This window comes from Haliaeetus leucocephalus, unplaced genomic scaffold (genome assembly GCF_000737465.1).
Source record: "Haliaeetus leucocephalus isolate CR32 unplaced genomic scaffold, Haliaeetus_leucocephalus-4.0 Scaffold702, whole genome shotgun sequence".
Lineage (NCBI taxonomy): Eukaryota > Metazoa > Chordata > Aves > Accipitriformes > Accipitridae > Haliaeetus > Haliaeetus leucocephalus.
The window spans coordinates 1,576,083-1,590,221 of record NW_010973138.1 but is presented as its reverse complement, the minus strand read 5'-3'; the positions used below and the strand labels follow the sequence as shown (position 1 = coordinate 1,590,221).

The 14,139-nt window shown below is 44.5% G+C and overlaps 1 protein-coding gene across 3 annotated transcripts in view; it reads left to right on the top strand.

The window, feature by feature from the left end:
- Positions 1-14,139, top strand: part of PDE9A (phosphodiesterase 9A) — a 49,407-nt gene that overhangs the window by 24,479 nt on the left and 10,789 nt on the right. For all 3 annotated transcript variants that reach the window (XM_010580282.1, XM_010580284.1, XM_010580283.1), the window contains 4 exons: positions 4,251-4,335; positions 8,419-8,500; positions 10,556-10,630; positions 13,719-13,805. In XM_010580282.1, the coding sequence (XP_010578584.1) occupies positions 4,251-4,335; positions 8,419-8,500; positions 10,556-10,630; positions 13,719-13,805 (329 nt within the window). The remainder of the gene's footprint in view (positions 1-4,250; positions 4,336-8,418; positions 8,501-10,555; positions 10,631-13,718; positions 13,806-14,139) is intronic.

Genomic DNA, 14,139 nt, shown 5'->3' with positions numbered 1-14,139 from the left:
ACCCAGCGGTGACCCCCCCCGCCCCTGCACAGGCCTCCCCCCGAAAAACACTGGCCCCTTAACACACCCGGGGCCTCGCGCTCGCCGCTGCAGTTTGCAACTCATTACAGGAGGGGAACGCAGCTGCCTGCCTTCTACTGCCAGTACTTGCACAGGTCGACCATGTTGTCTCGCAGAGAGACTTTCTCCTTTCGGAAGTGCATTTACTGCATATTAAGCGGTCAGGCGGGTCCTCCCCGCTGACCGAGGCCCAGCACCAGCACTTGGACCTGACTGTATTTCTGCTCAGTGTCATGTCGCTCACCTCCCTGGTTGGGGAAAGGGCCCGAAACGGGGCGAGGCCTTTCCCCGCAGCACCCATGTGTGCCACACATGCGTGCCACACGTGTGTGCTACAGGCGGAGCACAAATACAGCGTGAACGCCAAAGCATCCATAAGCAGGCGGCGCAGCGTGTGCTGCAACGCAGCCGGAGGGTCCGCCTCGTTGCCTCTCGAGGCACTCGTATCTGGGCTGCAAACACGGGGGTTCACCCCTCGCTGGCCATATTGCTCGGCAGGCTGCTAGGCAGCACCCTTTTCCTCACTTGTTCAGTGTGTTAACAGGAGCACAACCGTAGTCAGTTACTGTGCAACAATCAAATTAAGTTCACCTGGTCAAATTGTTCCTTTTCTGGTTTGGGTTTTTTTTTTTCTTCCCCCATGCAGCATCTGACTTGTTGTTTTTCAGTATATTATGCAGAACACACGTCCCAGAAAGGCAGGGAAGGGGTATGAATAAGGCGCTGTCACCCAGCACCGTTCTGACACCAAAGGCCACATACTCGCTGATATGCGGCATTTAAGTCAGGAGCAGGCAGTCTTCCCTGGCACTACAGCTGCAGAAAGCACTTTCTCACTAGAGCTGGCTGGAAAAAAGAAAAGTTTCTGGTTCATGGAAGAAGTTGTTTTCTTGCAATTTCCCCTGACCAGAAGCTACCTTGACCCTGCAGCTGCTCAGTGAGACAGATGCCTTTGTTAGCAGGGAGAGGGAAAAATGTCCTTATGCAAAGACCAGCTGCAGGGGAACCTCTCCCTGAGGCCACCCCAGCCTCAGGGTCCCGGTGCGGTGGGAGCCCTCCGGCAACATCCATGGAGGGGGCACCCTGCAGCGTTCCTACCCCCCGCACAGACCTCTGCGGGGAGCCTGGGTAACAATCCCTCCCTGCCTGCTTGGCTGCCATTTTTCCCAAGGTTCCACTGATTTATTCTTTTGTCCAAAAGAAAAAAAAAAAAAAAGGAAAAAGAAAAATTAGCTCAGTCACTCTGCATTTTCTGTGAAACTTCTGATCAACTCCAGTCCTCAGGGCTAAGCGCCATGGACTAGAGCAAATGAGGCAAACATTCCCATGGGTCTTCCCGTCCCCTTGGCAGCCCAGGCAAGCCATTATCCCAGCCAGCTAGGGGCTGCTTTTGGCCACTGGCTCCCCTGATGACCCTCTGGGATCCCTGACTGCACCCTGTACACACGCTGCCTTTCAGCACTGGCAGCCTGCATCAGTGGAGGGAGATAAGGAAGATTTGCGTGCCGCTGCGGGTGGGGAAGAGTTGTGCGCTTGCACTCTCCAGCACTTTATTGCTGGTTTAGGGAAGGCAGCCTACCCAGAGCTGCTGTGCCATGCAGGTGAACTGAATTCGCTGGTCCCCAGACAAGGCTTCTTTCTGTAAGTAGGTCTCACCGCTGATGGAAATATCAGCAGATGTAGCAATCTGCTACCATTCTGCCTGAGCGCTTGCGATCCCGTCTCCAGCAGCCTCAGCCTGTGGGAAGGAGCTCCCTGGGTTGCCTGTCTACAAATGCACCCATCTGCTTGAAATTGGACTTCCAGAGTTTGCAACAGAGCCAAATCTGCAAAATTTTGAAATAATTCCAGGCTTTCATGTTTAAAAAGCAAAACTGTGAGAGAAAGGGAGTGTCCAACCTCCCTACTCGAGCTGGGCTCCCAGAGGTTGCTTTAAGAGCCATGTTTCAGTGCTGGATTCAGCCCAAGGATTTCTTTAGACAGCAGAGGGTCTTTTCAGAAGGTATTTCTTGCTGCAGAATAATATAATGGGCCCTTAATCAGTGCACATGACAGGGCCATTTATCGTTTGCAAGCCAAACGTGAAAAGAATTGTGCTTTTGTTTTGCCTTTTCTCCTACCTCCTTCGGAGATCCCTTTTCCACCACTTTCACATGTGATCTCCAGGATTTCTTCCCCAGAGGGGATGTGTGTGTGGCGATAAGTGCTCATGACAGTGCTACATCTGCACCTCACATGAAATGTTCTCAGCTTCCTTCCCGTTACTGTCTAGAGGCCGCAACACAGAGATGTGTTTTCAAGGAGCCAAATCTTTTAACTGATTTTTAAATCCCATCTAAAGCTTGTGACTTCCCCTTGGAAAATGCGTCCACACAGGGCAAGCACTGGGAATGCTTTGTCCCGTGGCTTGACTTACTCCGCTCCAGTGTTTGCACAGCAGCCCACACATGAATAAGGAAGCTGGCAAAAACCTTCTACAATTTGTAAGCATCTCACATCTACCTTTAGAAAATAATTATGTAAATTCTCTGCTCCCCTGGAGAGGCTTTGGAAGAAAGCTAAAGAGACGCAATAGGAAAAAATGCTCAGGGCTGCCATTTTGCACCATAACTCCTGTTCTCTCTGCAGTTGCCTACCCCACTACCCTGTCAGTCTGGTAACTCTGCTTTGCTCCCACTGCTTCAAATAGGCACTGGCCTCCATTTAGACAGCTTAGCAAATGGGCAACCCATGAACTTCTCCCGGATGAATGCACTGGGGTGGTACATAGCAGTACAGGGCCTGCAGGTCAGCTGCAGCTGATCATCGACTGTTGAATGGAATACCCAAAAAGTGCAGCCAGATATCCAGAATGAAGATATTGCATAAACAGGACGGCATCTTGCCTGTATCATCACATTGTGATCACCCAAAGAAATTGCTTGTAACAATGCTAGACAAAAAAATATTGGAAATTGGATTTTTAAGTGGAGGGTGTCCCTCTAATCAAGCATAAAGCAAAACCCTTTCCCTTTCCTTTCCTAATAAGTGGCAGTTTGGACTCAGTTCATACACCTTTCTGTTTTGACCCTTTCCCAGTTCCAACAGCAATCTTTGTTGTTACGAGCATAAAGAAAACAAAACTGAGGTCTCTGCTTATCTACAGAGTTGTGCCCTTCCAAGGCAGTTTTTTATCACTTACATGCTACCCTCCAGATAAGTGTGATTTTGACTATTATTTTCTAAGAAAGTGACTGAATACTGATTGTACAATTGCATATTCCCTTGAGTTCCCTGAACCACAGCTTGTCCATGCAAACAATGAGTTCAGTAAACAAATGAGCTGTGAAATGATTGCATATGAATGACATGAACTTAATAAATGGTGCTGTATTATGTCCTTGAGCACACTGATAGTTCAACAAGAGGGAAAGAAAAGGGAGAATATTCTCACACTTGCACTGCGTTATGTTCTCATGGCTACGCGGAATGAAGTGCATTGCTGCATAAACAGGCAATCAAACTTTTTGCCTTGTGGCTCTCACAGTTACATACAGAGGGAAATATAGGATTTTTTTGTGCTACATGCAGAAATAACCTTTGATTACAAAATTGATTGGCAAAAAGAAGTGACAGATCTTCAATACCTAAACAAAAATGAAATAAATCACTAGAGCAAAACTTTTCAACATTTCTCTCTCTCCTGCATTCTCACTTTGGTTTTTCTGTATCTAGCAATGCCTTTCAGAGCTCCTTAATGCTCTGTATGAACTTGCAAATTAAAACCTTTTATCTTAATGGGAATTCTAATCCTACAGGGACGTGTTTGCCTAGCTGCGCTTATCAACCCATCACGGGAGGGTTTTTTTGCTCAGGATTTCCTTTGATTCGTGTTCTACAGCAGAGAAGTGAAGGCACCAGAACAGCTGACCGCTGCTAACAATTGTGGAAAAGCTGAGACATTATAGCCATTCTGTGAATTAAAATACTGTAGCTATTATCTAAAATTGGCAGCAGAGAATTCCTATGGGTTTTCAAGATATATCGCTTTGGCAGCACCTGCGTATGTGAGAACCGGGGCAGACTGTAAGAGCTTGCTGGCTCACTGGATAACTCCACTGTTAAAGCCCTTTGAAATTTTTCACAATTGTGAAATGAGATCCTTCGACTTTCGCCATGGTAACACCCCTGTTGTTTTCCTTTGTTGACAGTGGAAGGCCTGAAAGTAGTAGAGATTGAGAAATGCAAGAGCGACATTAAAAAGATGAGGGAGGAAATGGCAGCAAGAAGCAGCAGGTAAGTTCTGCTTTGGACCTAACCAAAGAAATAAGCATCTGGTTTCAAACCCTAATGCAACATTTCCACAGAATTGAGTTACCTTCTGGGCTTAGAAGTAAAGGAGCAAGGAAGCCAATAACCATTAAGGACAGTGGCTTTAATTTAACATTTGAAGATCTATAGCCATGCATCAGTTAGTTAAAATAGCTCAGGCCACAGGAATAGAGAGAAAGATCTTGCAACAGAGAGTTATTTTTCACCATACAGAATGGGAATTCTTCATCCAGATTTACTGGGAGAGAGGGAATGGGAAAAGTACTTCTGCATAGTATGGCGTTTTGTTGGGAACCAGCTAACATTCAAATCAGCTCCAATATATTCTGGGAAAATATCAAATAAATATGTAGCAGTTCTAATTATGATCTCATGCTATTATAAAACATCCATTTCAAATTCAACAAGAAATTGGGAATTTACTTTCTAATTCAAGGGCTCACTGTGATTGTGAAGCTTGGCTTCACTGTGATTAAAACAACAGCAGAAAAAATTGCATTTTGTACGGTATGTGGTCTCAGCTGGAAAGTCTGCCCCCGGTGTCACTGAAATGCCCCATTAGGACAAACAAATCATCACTGTGAGATTATGAATATTTCTGGGAAGGTTGCTGAAGAGGGCTATACTGCATTGCTCAAAGTGTGGGTGAAGGGGATTTTTCTCAGTAAATGTAACTATACTATCTTGCCAGCCTCTCTCATTTTCTTCATATGGGGTCAAATTCTCTGACCTTTAATCAAAGCTATTTACTATCGAGGGCAATGGGAGATTTGCTAAAATAACTGGGCTTTATAATCACTCGCTTTTATAAATTTTGCTGTCCAGATGTGTCAGGAGGCACAGTGTTAATACGTTCCTATTAAGTCTAAGGCCAAACTCAGCTGTCATACTAGCATAAATGCAAAGTAATATTATTAACCTCAGATCTGCTCCAGATTTATACCAGTAGGATGGATTGCAGTTTGCCCTGTGACTTGTGTAATTTCTTGTTTGAGTGTGAGGAAATCTCATCAGAAAAATCAGAGCTCAGATTGTCAGCAAACGCAAAAACATATATGCTGATTTGTGCTGGGTGTAATGTGAATAACGTGTGTGCCCGTGCACGTGTCTTTACTTTTCCTCAGCTGTTGTAGGGAGCTGGGAGAGCTGCATTTACAAGCATAGTGACGCACAGGCAGATAGGGAATTAAAACCAAAAAAAGAAGTTATGGCAACTTCACGTTTGCCCAGTTGCCGCCATACACAAGGAAGTACGAGACTTGTCCCAGCAGCATCCATGACTCATTCCTATCCCAGATCTTGTCACCTTACAATCTATATTTTGTAGCATAAACAGCAATCTGTTAAGAAGAAAAACAGGAATGGGGAGTGCTATGTCTGCCCAGTGCAGCCAGCTCCAGCTGAGGTGTAGTCTTCACCGAGGGCTTGTAGTGAGATATGACAGCCGCCAAAAGCCAGAGACCAGCATGGAGTGTGATGCTGGGAAGCTGTGGTAAAAATGGGTATGGTGCTTAGCAGCAGGGAGTGCTGGGCACAGACACCCAAGTTAGCTTGCTCTGGGCTCACACTGTGTAGCTGCTTTTGATGAAGCAGGAGCCTAACTTGCTCTGCTCAGCATCACTTTTTGCCACATCAATGTGGCAGCACCTGTCACAGCTCTTCTTGGTTGCCTTGAGCTGGGTCTTCCTCCTCCTGGCAGCGCAAAAGCTCCTCCTCCTTGCACAAAATTCTCCCCATGATTATCTGTACTCTAAGGGCTTGGGTCTCAAAGCAGCAGCTAGATGTGGCCAGGTTCAGTGTATAACCAGGGGTGGCTACAAGTCACCTCTTTTTGCTAGAGGACTGAGGAGAAGATGTTCCCTGTTGGCTGGCTGTTAAGAGGCACCCCGTCGGGAGCTGCTGAGGAATGAGCTGTGGTTCCCTATTCCCGAGCGACCACAGCTCCACAGGAGCCATGCCACTAGCCCACGGTGACCCCACCCTGGGGGTGCTTCACCCCAGAGCAGCTGAGCAAGCTCTCTCCCATTGGCGTGGGATAAGTGCATGCTGTGGGGGGAACAGAGGCATCCCAGGGCAAGTGGAAATGGTTTTGCTCCTGTTCAGACTTGGCATCCCTTGTGCAATGTCATTTGCTGGATAATGCGTTACATTTGCAATTAGGGATCACGTCTAAATTTAATTAATGTACATAAGTATGTGTGAGTGCGTATATTCCTTCAATAATATCACAGTGTACCCAGCTGTATTCTTGTATGTTTACATATTCTTACATTTGCTGTTACATTACCAAACGACAGAGTAAGAATGAACGGCGAGGTTTATAAAGTCATCACACACAGTGAATTGTGCACCTCTCCTTTTCAGAAGAGCAAAGTAGCCCCACTGGCATCCCCTCAAATTGATTTTTTTGCTAGTCTGCTTTTTGTGCTCACCACTGGCAGATGCTAATAACATTATAGTGTCATTTAAAATCATGATCATTTGCAGATACAGTTTTATGTTTGTAAAGGTCTGATGCATCTTGGCTCTGATGTGTTCCCCAGTGTGGTAGGATGAAGGCTTCGATGTCTTACTACAGTTGGGAATTAGAGATAGCTGGCTGACCCTCAGCTAACCCTGGCAGCCAGCTCCAATTAGGGCAAGGAATGCCCCAGTCTCACTATTTTTATCCTACTAATACCCCTCATAGTGGAGTTTTGAGGAAACAGCTTTAGAAACAATTAAGACAGCTTTTCACCAAATGAGAGTCTCCTTAAAAAGGGCAGGAAAAGGCAGCTGGTTGAAGTCAGCTGACCACCATGAACTGTAAAATGACATAACTTTGCAGGATTCAGACAACACCATCCGAAATTATAGCAGACATCAATGTTAAGAGGAGAAAAGGAAAGAGACCCGGACCAATTCCCAGCAGGAAGCGAAGCACTAAAAAGAGATGCAATACAGAATATGTGAAATAATTTTAAAAGGGACAAATAAAGTTAATGGAATACTTTGGTTGGCTTCTTTTCGGGAGTTTCTTTTAGCTTCATTTCACAGGAGGCTTGAAAAATGAGAAAGGATAATCCAAATGTTAGGACTACAGGGATAAATACAAAATACAAGCAGATCAACCTCACATGAGAGTTATTAAAGTCCATGTGACCAACTACCTGGGAAACATGTGTTGAGTTAAAGTGTGACAATTGCCATGGGTGATATCACAGAGCTCTCAGTTTTATTGTGCCCCCCGTGGCTGTAAGGCAAGAAACTGCTCTCGTGCTGCAATGCGGCAACCTAGATGTTCTGCAAAGGTTGTAAGGCTGGTGTGCACCTCCCACCATCGTGGTCCTCTGCTCAGATGGGATAGCATCAGCTTGGCTCTTCCACATGCAGAGGAAGGAAGAGTAGGTAACTGGCAGTGGGTGCTGATGTTAATAACCAGGCAAGTGTTAATTACCTGTAATTGCTGGCAGCAGCTTCCTTCCTCCAGGACCAGGGAGCCAAACAGACTGTGTCTGCTGAGCCTGTGCCTCACTGCTGTTGCCCGGCCTGAAAGGCAGCAGGCAAGATGGTCATGCCATCAAAATGGATTGTCTTATCCAAGCTTTTACGAGGCCTGGATCTGGGCTGCAATAAGCCGTGGGGCAAAGTGGATGCCTACACTAGTAAATAAGAACAAGCGCGCCAGTGTCCATACACAGCGTGGCCCCTGGCAGGGCTCTGCCATCCTTGGACATCTATGCCTGCCACTGGACAGCAAGCTGCTCGCTGAAAGGAAAGTTACTTGGTTTAAATAGAAGTGATTAGGTATCCATGGATACGTGCCTGAAGACAGATGCTCCTCGCTTGAATTCAAATAGATGGAGGAGTGATGGGGTGTTGCACAAGGGGAGAAAATCCTAAAGATCACACTTTTAAAGCATTCCAGCAACACCACATTAGAAAGGGAGAGGTTGGGGAGTGGGGTAATTCTCCAAGCCATGCCTACTGAGAGACCAGAGTACTTCAAACATTTTCTGTGCTGTGGTTCTGTTCCCACAATGTCAAAAGCTGAATATTTCATTTCAGGACTAACTGTCCCTGCAAGTACAACTTTTTGGACGAAAACAAGAGGCTGACGCCCCGGCGGGATGTACCATCCTACCCAAAGGTACCACCCAATACTTGCTCTTCCCAGAATCCTACCACGGACTTGCCTTCCTGACAAGTGCTGGTTTACAATGCATGACTCCCTAGCCATCTACCTCCTAGTTATTCTAAACCCAGGGCCTGATCCAAAATCCCTGGAATTCAATGGAAAAAGCTGTCACTGCCTGCAGTAACTTAAAGCTGGATCCTCAGTAGTCTTTAATACTTAAAAGCTCATTAGTGTTTGAAATGTTAATGAACATTTTGAATTCATCAACATTTAACGCTCTTTTGTCTAGTTATGTTTGTTTATTCTCCATGCTCATAGCAAACAATCAAAAGTAGCCTATAATGTTGTACTCTAATTGAAAATAGTGCTGCTGCCTGTTTTCTCCTAATGGATTATTTTTCAATTTAAAAAGTAATTTATGGGGATGCTTCACCTAGGAAAACAAAGTGAAAATGCGACATTGGATTCTCTCCAGAATGATTCATTGTCCCTGTGAAAATGAGTTACTGTATTTGCTAGAGAAAAGAGTAATGCTTGAAGAAAAATGTCTACTGGGCAAGTGCAAGTACAAATCCACAGTGATGAATGAGGCTGAAACCATGAAGCACACAGGATCTTTGGTCCTAGCGCCAGCAGTCTTTGCCCACAGGAATTATTTAAAGCTACCAGATTATGTCTGCACAATGCCCAGCTCACACCTTGACAAAACACCAGCTCACACATGTGGAAATCATAGTTAACATGGGCATTTGCCTGCACACATCAAAGCTGGCTGAGCTGCTCTCAAGTTCATGTGGTCCTGTGTGATGCAGGTGTATGATATGGACATGCATCCTTGTATATTTATCTTCAGAGCCTTACAGAGTAACAAATTATAAGTTCTGCTGTTTATTCTGCTCTGCCTAGCAGAAGTGACCTCTAGGTCTCTGAAGCAGACATCATGAGACTTACATTTCTTCTAATTAATTGTTGCCCAAGAGGCTTGTGCTCCTGACACTAACGCGTTTTCGCAAAACATATCAGTTCTAAAAATTATTTTTCCCTTGATAAGTATGTATGTCAGATCAACTTTTGCTCTACTGCTATGATATTAGGATCTTGAATTAACAACAAGTGCAGTGAAGAGTTGTACTAACTGACTGCAGAGTAAATTGATAGTCTGGGCTGTCCCTAGACCAAAGCTCATAGGAGTTTTGGTTTCAGAAGTTTGGGTTCTGTCTGAGATTTGCAAAATTTGTTATCAGTTGTCAAGTACTGGATTAGTCCAATGTCAGTGATGCTAGGATGTGATGAGTCCACTGAAAGAAGATGTTATTACAACACTGTTATCAAATAACAAATCTGTACTCCTAATAGACAGATTTCTTGCAGAATGTCATATTAAATGTACATTATATAGGCAAATGCAAAAATCACTGCCTTCTCAAATGATAAAATGATAAAAAAATCACTTGAATCTTGCAGGCTGACAACCAATTTGAAAATGTGGGTGTTCTTGAAAAAATACTCAAAATGAGAGCATAAATCATCTGAAAGTAAATATATCATGCCCACGGGCTAATTTAACACTATAAGCATAGACACTTCACACCACCCAGCCATGACTGGCTGCACCAAATGTTGCTGATAATCTGCAGGCAGCAGAACCAGTGCCCCTGGGGATGAATCTGTGCCCTGCGCCCCTTACATCCCCTTGCTGCATCTACCAGCAACCCCGTCCATAACACCTCCGTTCTCCTCCTTTTTCTCCCAAACCCTCCACCTCCCTGCTCCATAAGGATCTCCACCACCGATCAGTGGCCTGCCAGCTGGTGCCGTGGCAGGCAGCAAGCTGCCTGGGGGCTTGCTGCCCACCAAGCGTGGGCATCCTGGCATGACCACGAGCAGCTGGTGGGGAGGGAGAGGAGGGTTGGGCAGGCAGAGGGAGAGATCAGTTGCTCTATCCTTGGGAAATACAGCTAAACCCCATGTGAATGGGACCCCAGAAATCCCAGGGACATGTCAATGGCAGGTTCCCACACTGGGGCAGGGAACCCTCACTTACACTGACTGCCTTTTTGTCTGCAGTACATGCTGTCCCAGGAGACCATAGAAGCGCTTCGGAAACCAACCTTTGACGTCTGGCTGTGGGAGCCCAACGAGGTAAGGATGCCATGTTAGCTGGGTTAGCACGTTTCCTGAGAGACAACAAGGCCAGAAGAGCCCTTTGAGATGGTCTGCAGGGTTTTTCCCCTTTTCTGCCCCGTAATCTCTGTATTTTTTTTATTTTCATATCACACCAGATTACAGTGCTTTTTCCTTACAGATGCTAGATAGATTATGCTTATTATCATAACCTGATCCCTCTGTTTTTTCTTTAACCCCTTGCTAGCAATGTCCCACAACAACCAGCGCACTATCATTGCTGCCACATGAGTTCTCTTGTGCCATTTTATTTGAACAAATCGATCCCTAGCAAAGTGTATGCTTAAGCACATCATCAATAACTGCTCAGATAAATGAAGCTGCATGCTGCTGTGTGAAGCCAGGCAGAGGTGCATGCATTGATTCATACCCTTTTAGACAAGGGTTTTTCTGTGATGTTTTCTGAAGAGGTTGCAAAGCTGCACGCATGGCCTATTAGTATTTTCTTATTGCTTCATTTTCTTATTTTTCTTATTGCTATTAGTATTATTCGTTGTTTGTCACTTGTAATGCAGAAGGTTCTGGAAAGCCCGTTTGTAAACCTCTGCAGAAACAAGAAGGAGAAGGATGTTTCTGTAATGGCCAGCTTATAATATAATGTAAAACTAGATTCAGCAAATACCAGCAACCTCACCTAGGAAAAATGTAAGGGAGAGCAGGATTAAACTAGGTTTTTCCCAAGGGAATGACCAGGTAGTTCTAGCAGCAACCCCAGCAGCAATCACCTTAATTACCTTCTCAATCAGATGTTGTCCATACAAGAGTCATTCTGGCTCAGCACCTGTAGATCAACATGACAAGCAAAACCACCCCATACTGCACCCACAGGAACAGCATATTCCCTTCAGGATATTTCATCTGGCTGATAGAATAACAGAAGGACTCTCTGGTGACTTTAGGTCCACCTCCCATTCACACAGGCTGGCACAGCTTCCCTTGTGCGGTCCGTGCCAAGCTGAGGCTGGTGCTCTGCAGTTACTGCTCCCTCTCCAGCTCAGGCAAAATGGCTCGCCCCCAGCTTTTGAATGCCTGTCAGGTCTTTACAGCAAGAGAGAATTACGACCTGCCAGGTGGACCATAACACTGCTGGCTCATTGTTGTTCTGACTATTAAGAAAGAATAGGGAGAGACAAAAACCATTATCCACGGATTCTTGTGTGCTGAGGCATAGTATTTTAGCACAGTAACTCATTCAGAGTACGAGGAAAGACTATATGGTGGCATGAACGAGGCTAACAAGAGGGTGTGGAGGTTAGACATGCCCTGCAAGGAGGAGTGCTGCTCAGAAATAACATACCGCACAAACTCTGGTGAGCCGAGCACCATATGGGTTTATCTCGCCCTTTTAGCTCTGGTTTATGTTTACAGAGAATATTTCAATTCTGTCAATGCTTGTTTAGTAATGAGCATTTGCCCACATGCTCAGTGTGGGGCAGGCAGGTTGTAAACCATCGTCTTCTGTAAGCAAATTAATAATGTTGTGCTCTGCAGCATCTCAGTGAACAGAGCTATGCAGCAAGCTTGTGTTCTCTTTCTCAAATGCCAAGCAACGCATCTCCCCACTCACTTTCAAGCCTTAGAAGAGTCCAATATTCAATCTTTTGCTGTTGACCAAGAAAGCTAAAAATGAAAACTGAGTTTCTCATGTGTTCAGGGGCAGGGGCGTTGTCACCCTGGGCAAAGTCACCCTGCCACTCACCCAAAGCTCTCTTGGCAACAACTGAAGGGAGATAAGCATTTCTGAGGGTAATTCAGCCCTTCTAGGTCAAGTTTATTGTCTCGGAAAGTCTTTTCTGAAACTATTGCAAAACATATAATCTACCTCAGGGACTAGGAACAAGACAAGGTGGTCTACAGCAAAATGCTGGCCATGTGATCTGAGCACAGTTCAGCTCGTGACATTGTCCCTCAAGTTTTGCAGGAAAGTCACTTCCTGTTCGGATGACTTGAAACCAGCCCCCCTGTTACTGCGTGAACTATGTATATTCCCTGGATAAGTATAAAGTTTCATTAGATTAAATCATTTTTCTGGAGAGTTTTTAAGAGCCTAAATAACAGAAACCTAACAAAAAATGTCTCCAAGGCATATTTGTGACATTACACTCATCGTATTAAAAACTCCTGGATCAGTCTACAGTCTAAGAACTGTATCTGCTAATGCAATGGCTGCATTTCATCCCCTGCAGATTTTGCCTTCAGAAATGGGAATGCAGATACATAAACTCCTGAACTCCTGAAGTCTGTTCATTTCTGACTGGTGGCAGCTTTTAACTGCCCAGACACATCAGATCATCAATACCTTTCTTTTGCAATATTTTCAAACCCAGAAGATATTAACCGGGAGCGGTAGTGCATCCCCCTTCCTACTGCAGAGCAGATGTTGTCTCAAAGAGGAGCCTGCCTTTGCATTTCAGCTATTGGGATTCATAGTTAACAGTTTATGGGAACGGATGGTCACAAACCTGCTGCAATTTTGTAGTGTTATAATGGGAGATCTTTTGCTAAACAAGAAATCCGAGTTAAGGTAGTGGATTTAGGAACTCACAAAAAGTCATAAAGAAAGAAGATATTGACACATACCTAGAATAAATATTTCTTTAAGGATCTCCTATTTTCTGCTGTCACTTTCTATACAGCTAGGGCCTGATCCATTTCTGTACAGCTAGGGCCTCTGGAGTGAGTGGAAAACTATTTCATTGACCATTAGAACATATCCCAGCTGAATTAGAAAAATGGCAATACTTTTTTTGTGAGAAAGAATCTGTATGGTATGCATGAATCACAATTACTAAAGAGAGCTGGTGTGATTCAAAGCCCTGCACAAAACCTGTGAAGTCAACAGCAATCTGTCTACTTCAAAAAGCTTTGAGAACCTCTCTGTCTCACCTCTTGCACTGTCTTTAATAATGCAATCTTTGAACATCTTTCTTTCATCTTAACAAGAGGGCTCTGCAATTATTCAATGTTTGCAAGGAGGAAATTCACTCTGCAATGTATCATAAAGTGCTATTTACCAAGCCAATAACCTATCTGTTCCTGGCTGCAGATGCTGAGTTGTTTGGAACATATGTACCATGATCTTGGGTTGGTAAAGGACTTCAACATCAATCCTATCACGTTAAAGAGGTGGTTGGTAAGTATTTCAAATTCCTGATATTTGCAATTTTTCAAATTCCAAAGCCAATAAACAAAACATTTAGTCATGGAATTAACTTGACTCACATGAGTAATCCCACTGAAAGCAGTCAATCTATAAAAATTCGTAAAATTTAAGTACTTCAGCAAATGTTTGCATTCTTGTGGTAACAGCTTACATTTTTTTAACTGTTTTGCATTTGTTTGCTGAGCTGTCTATTACTGAAAGTAGTTCATTTCTGTTGAATGCTCTTGATACCTGCTGTAAATGGAGACAAGATGAGTGTCTTCAGATATGGCCAAAAAAAGCCAGTATGTGCAATAATCATTAG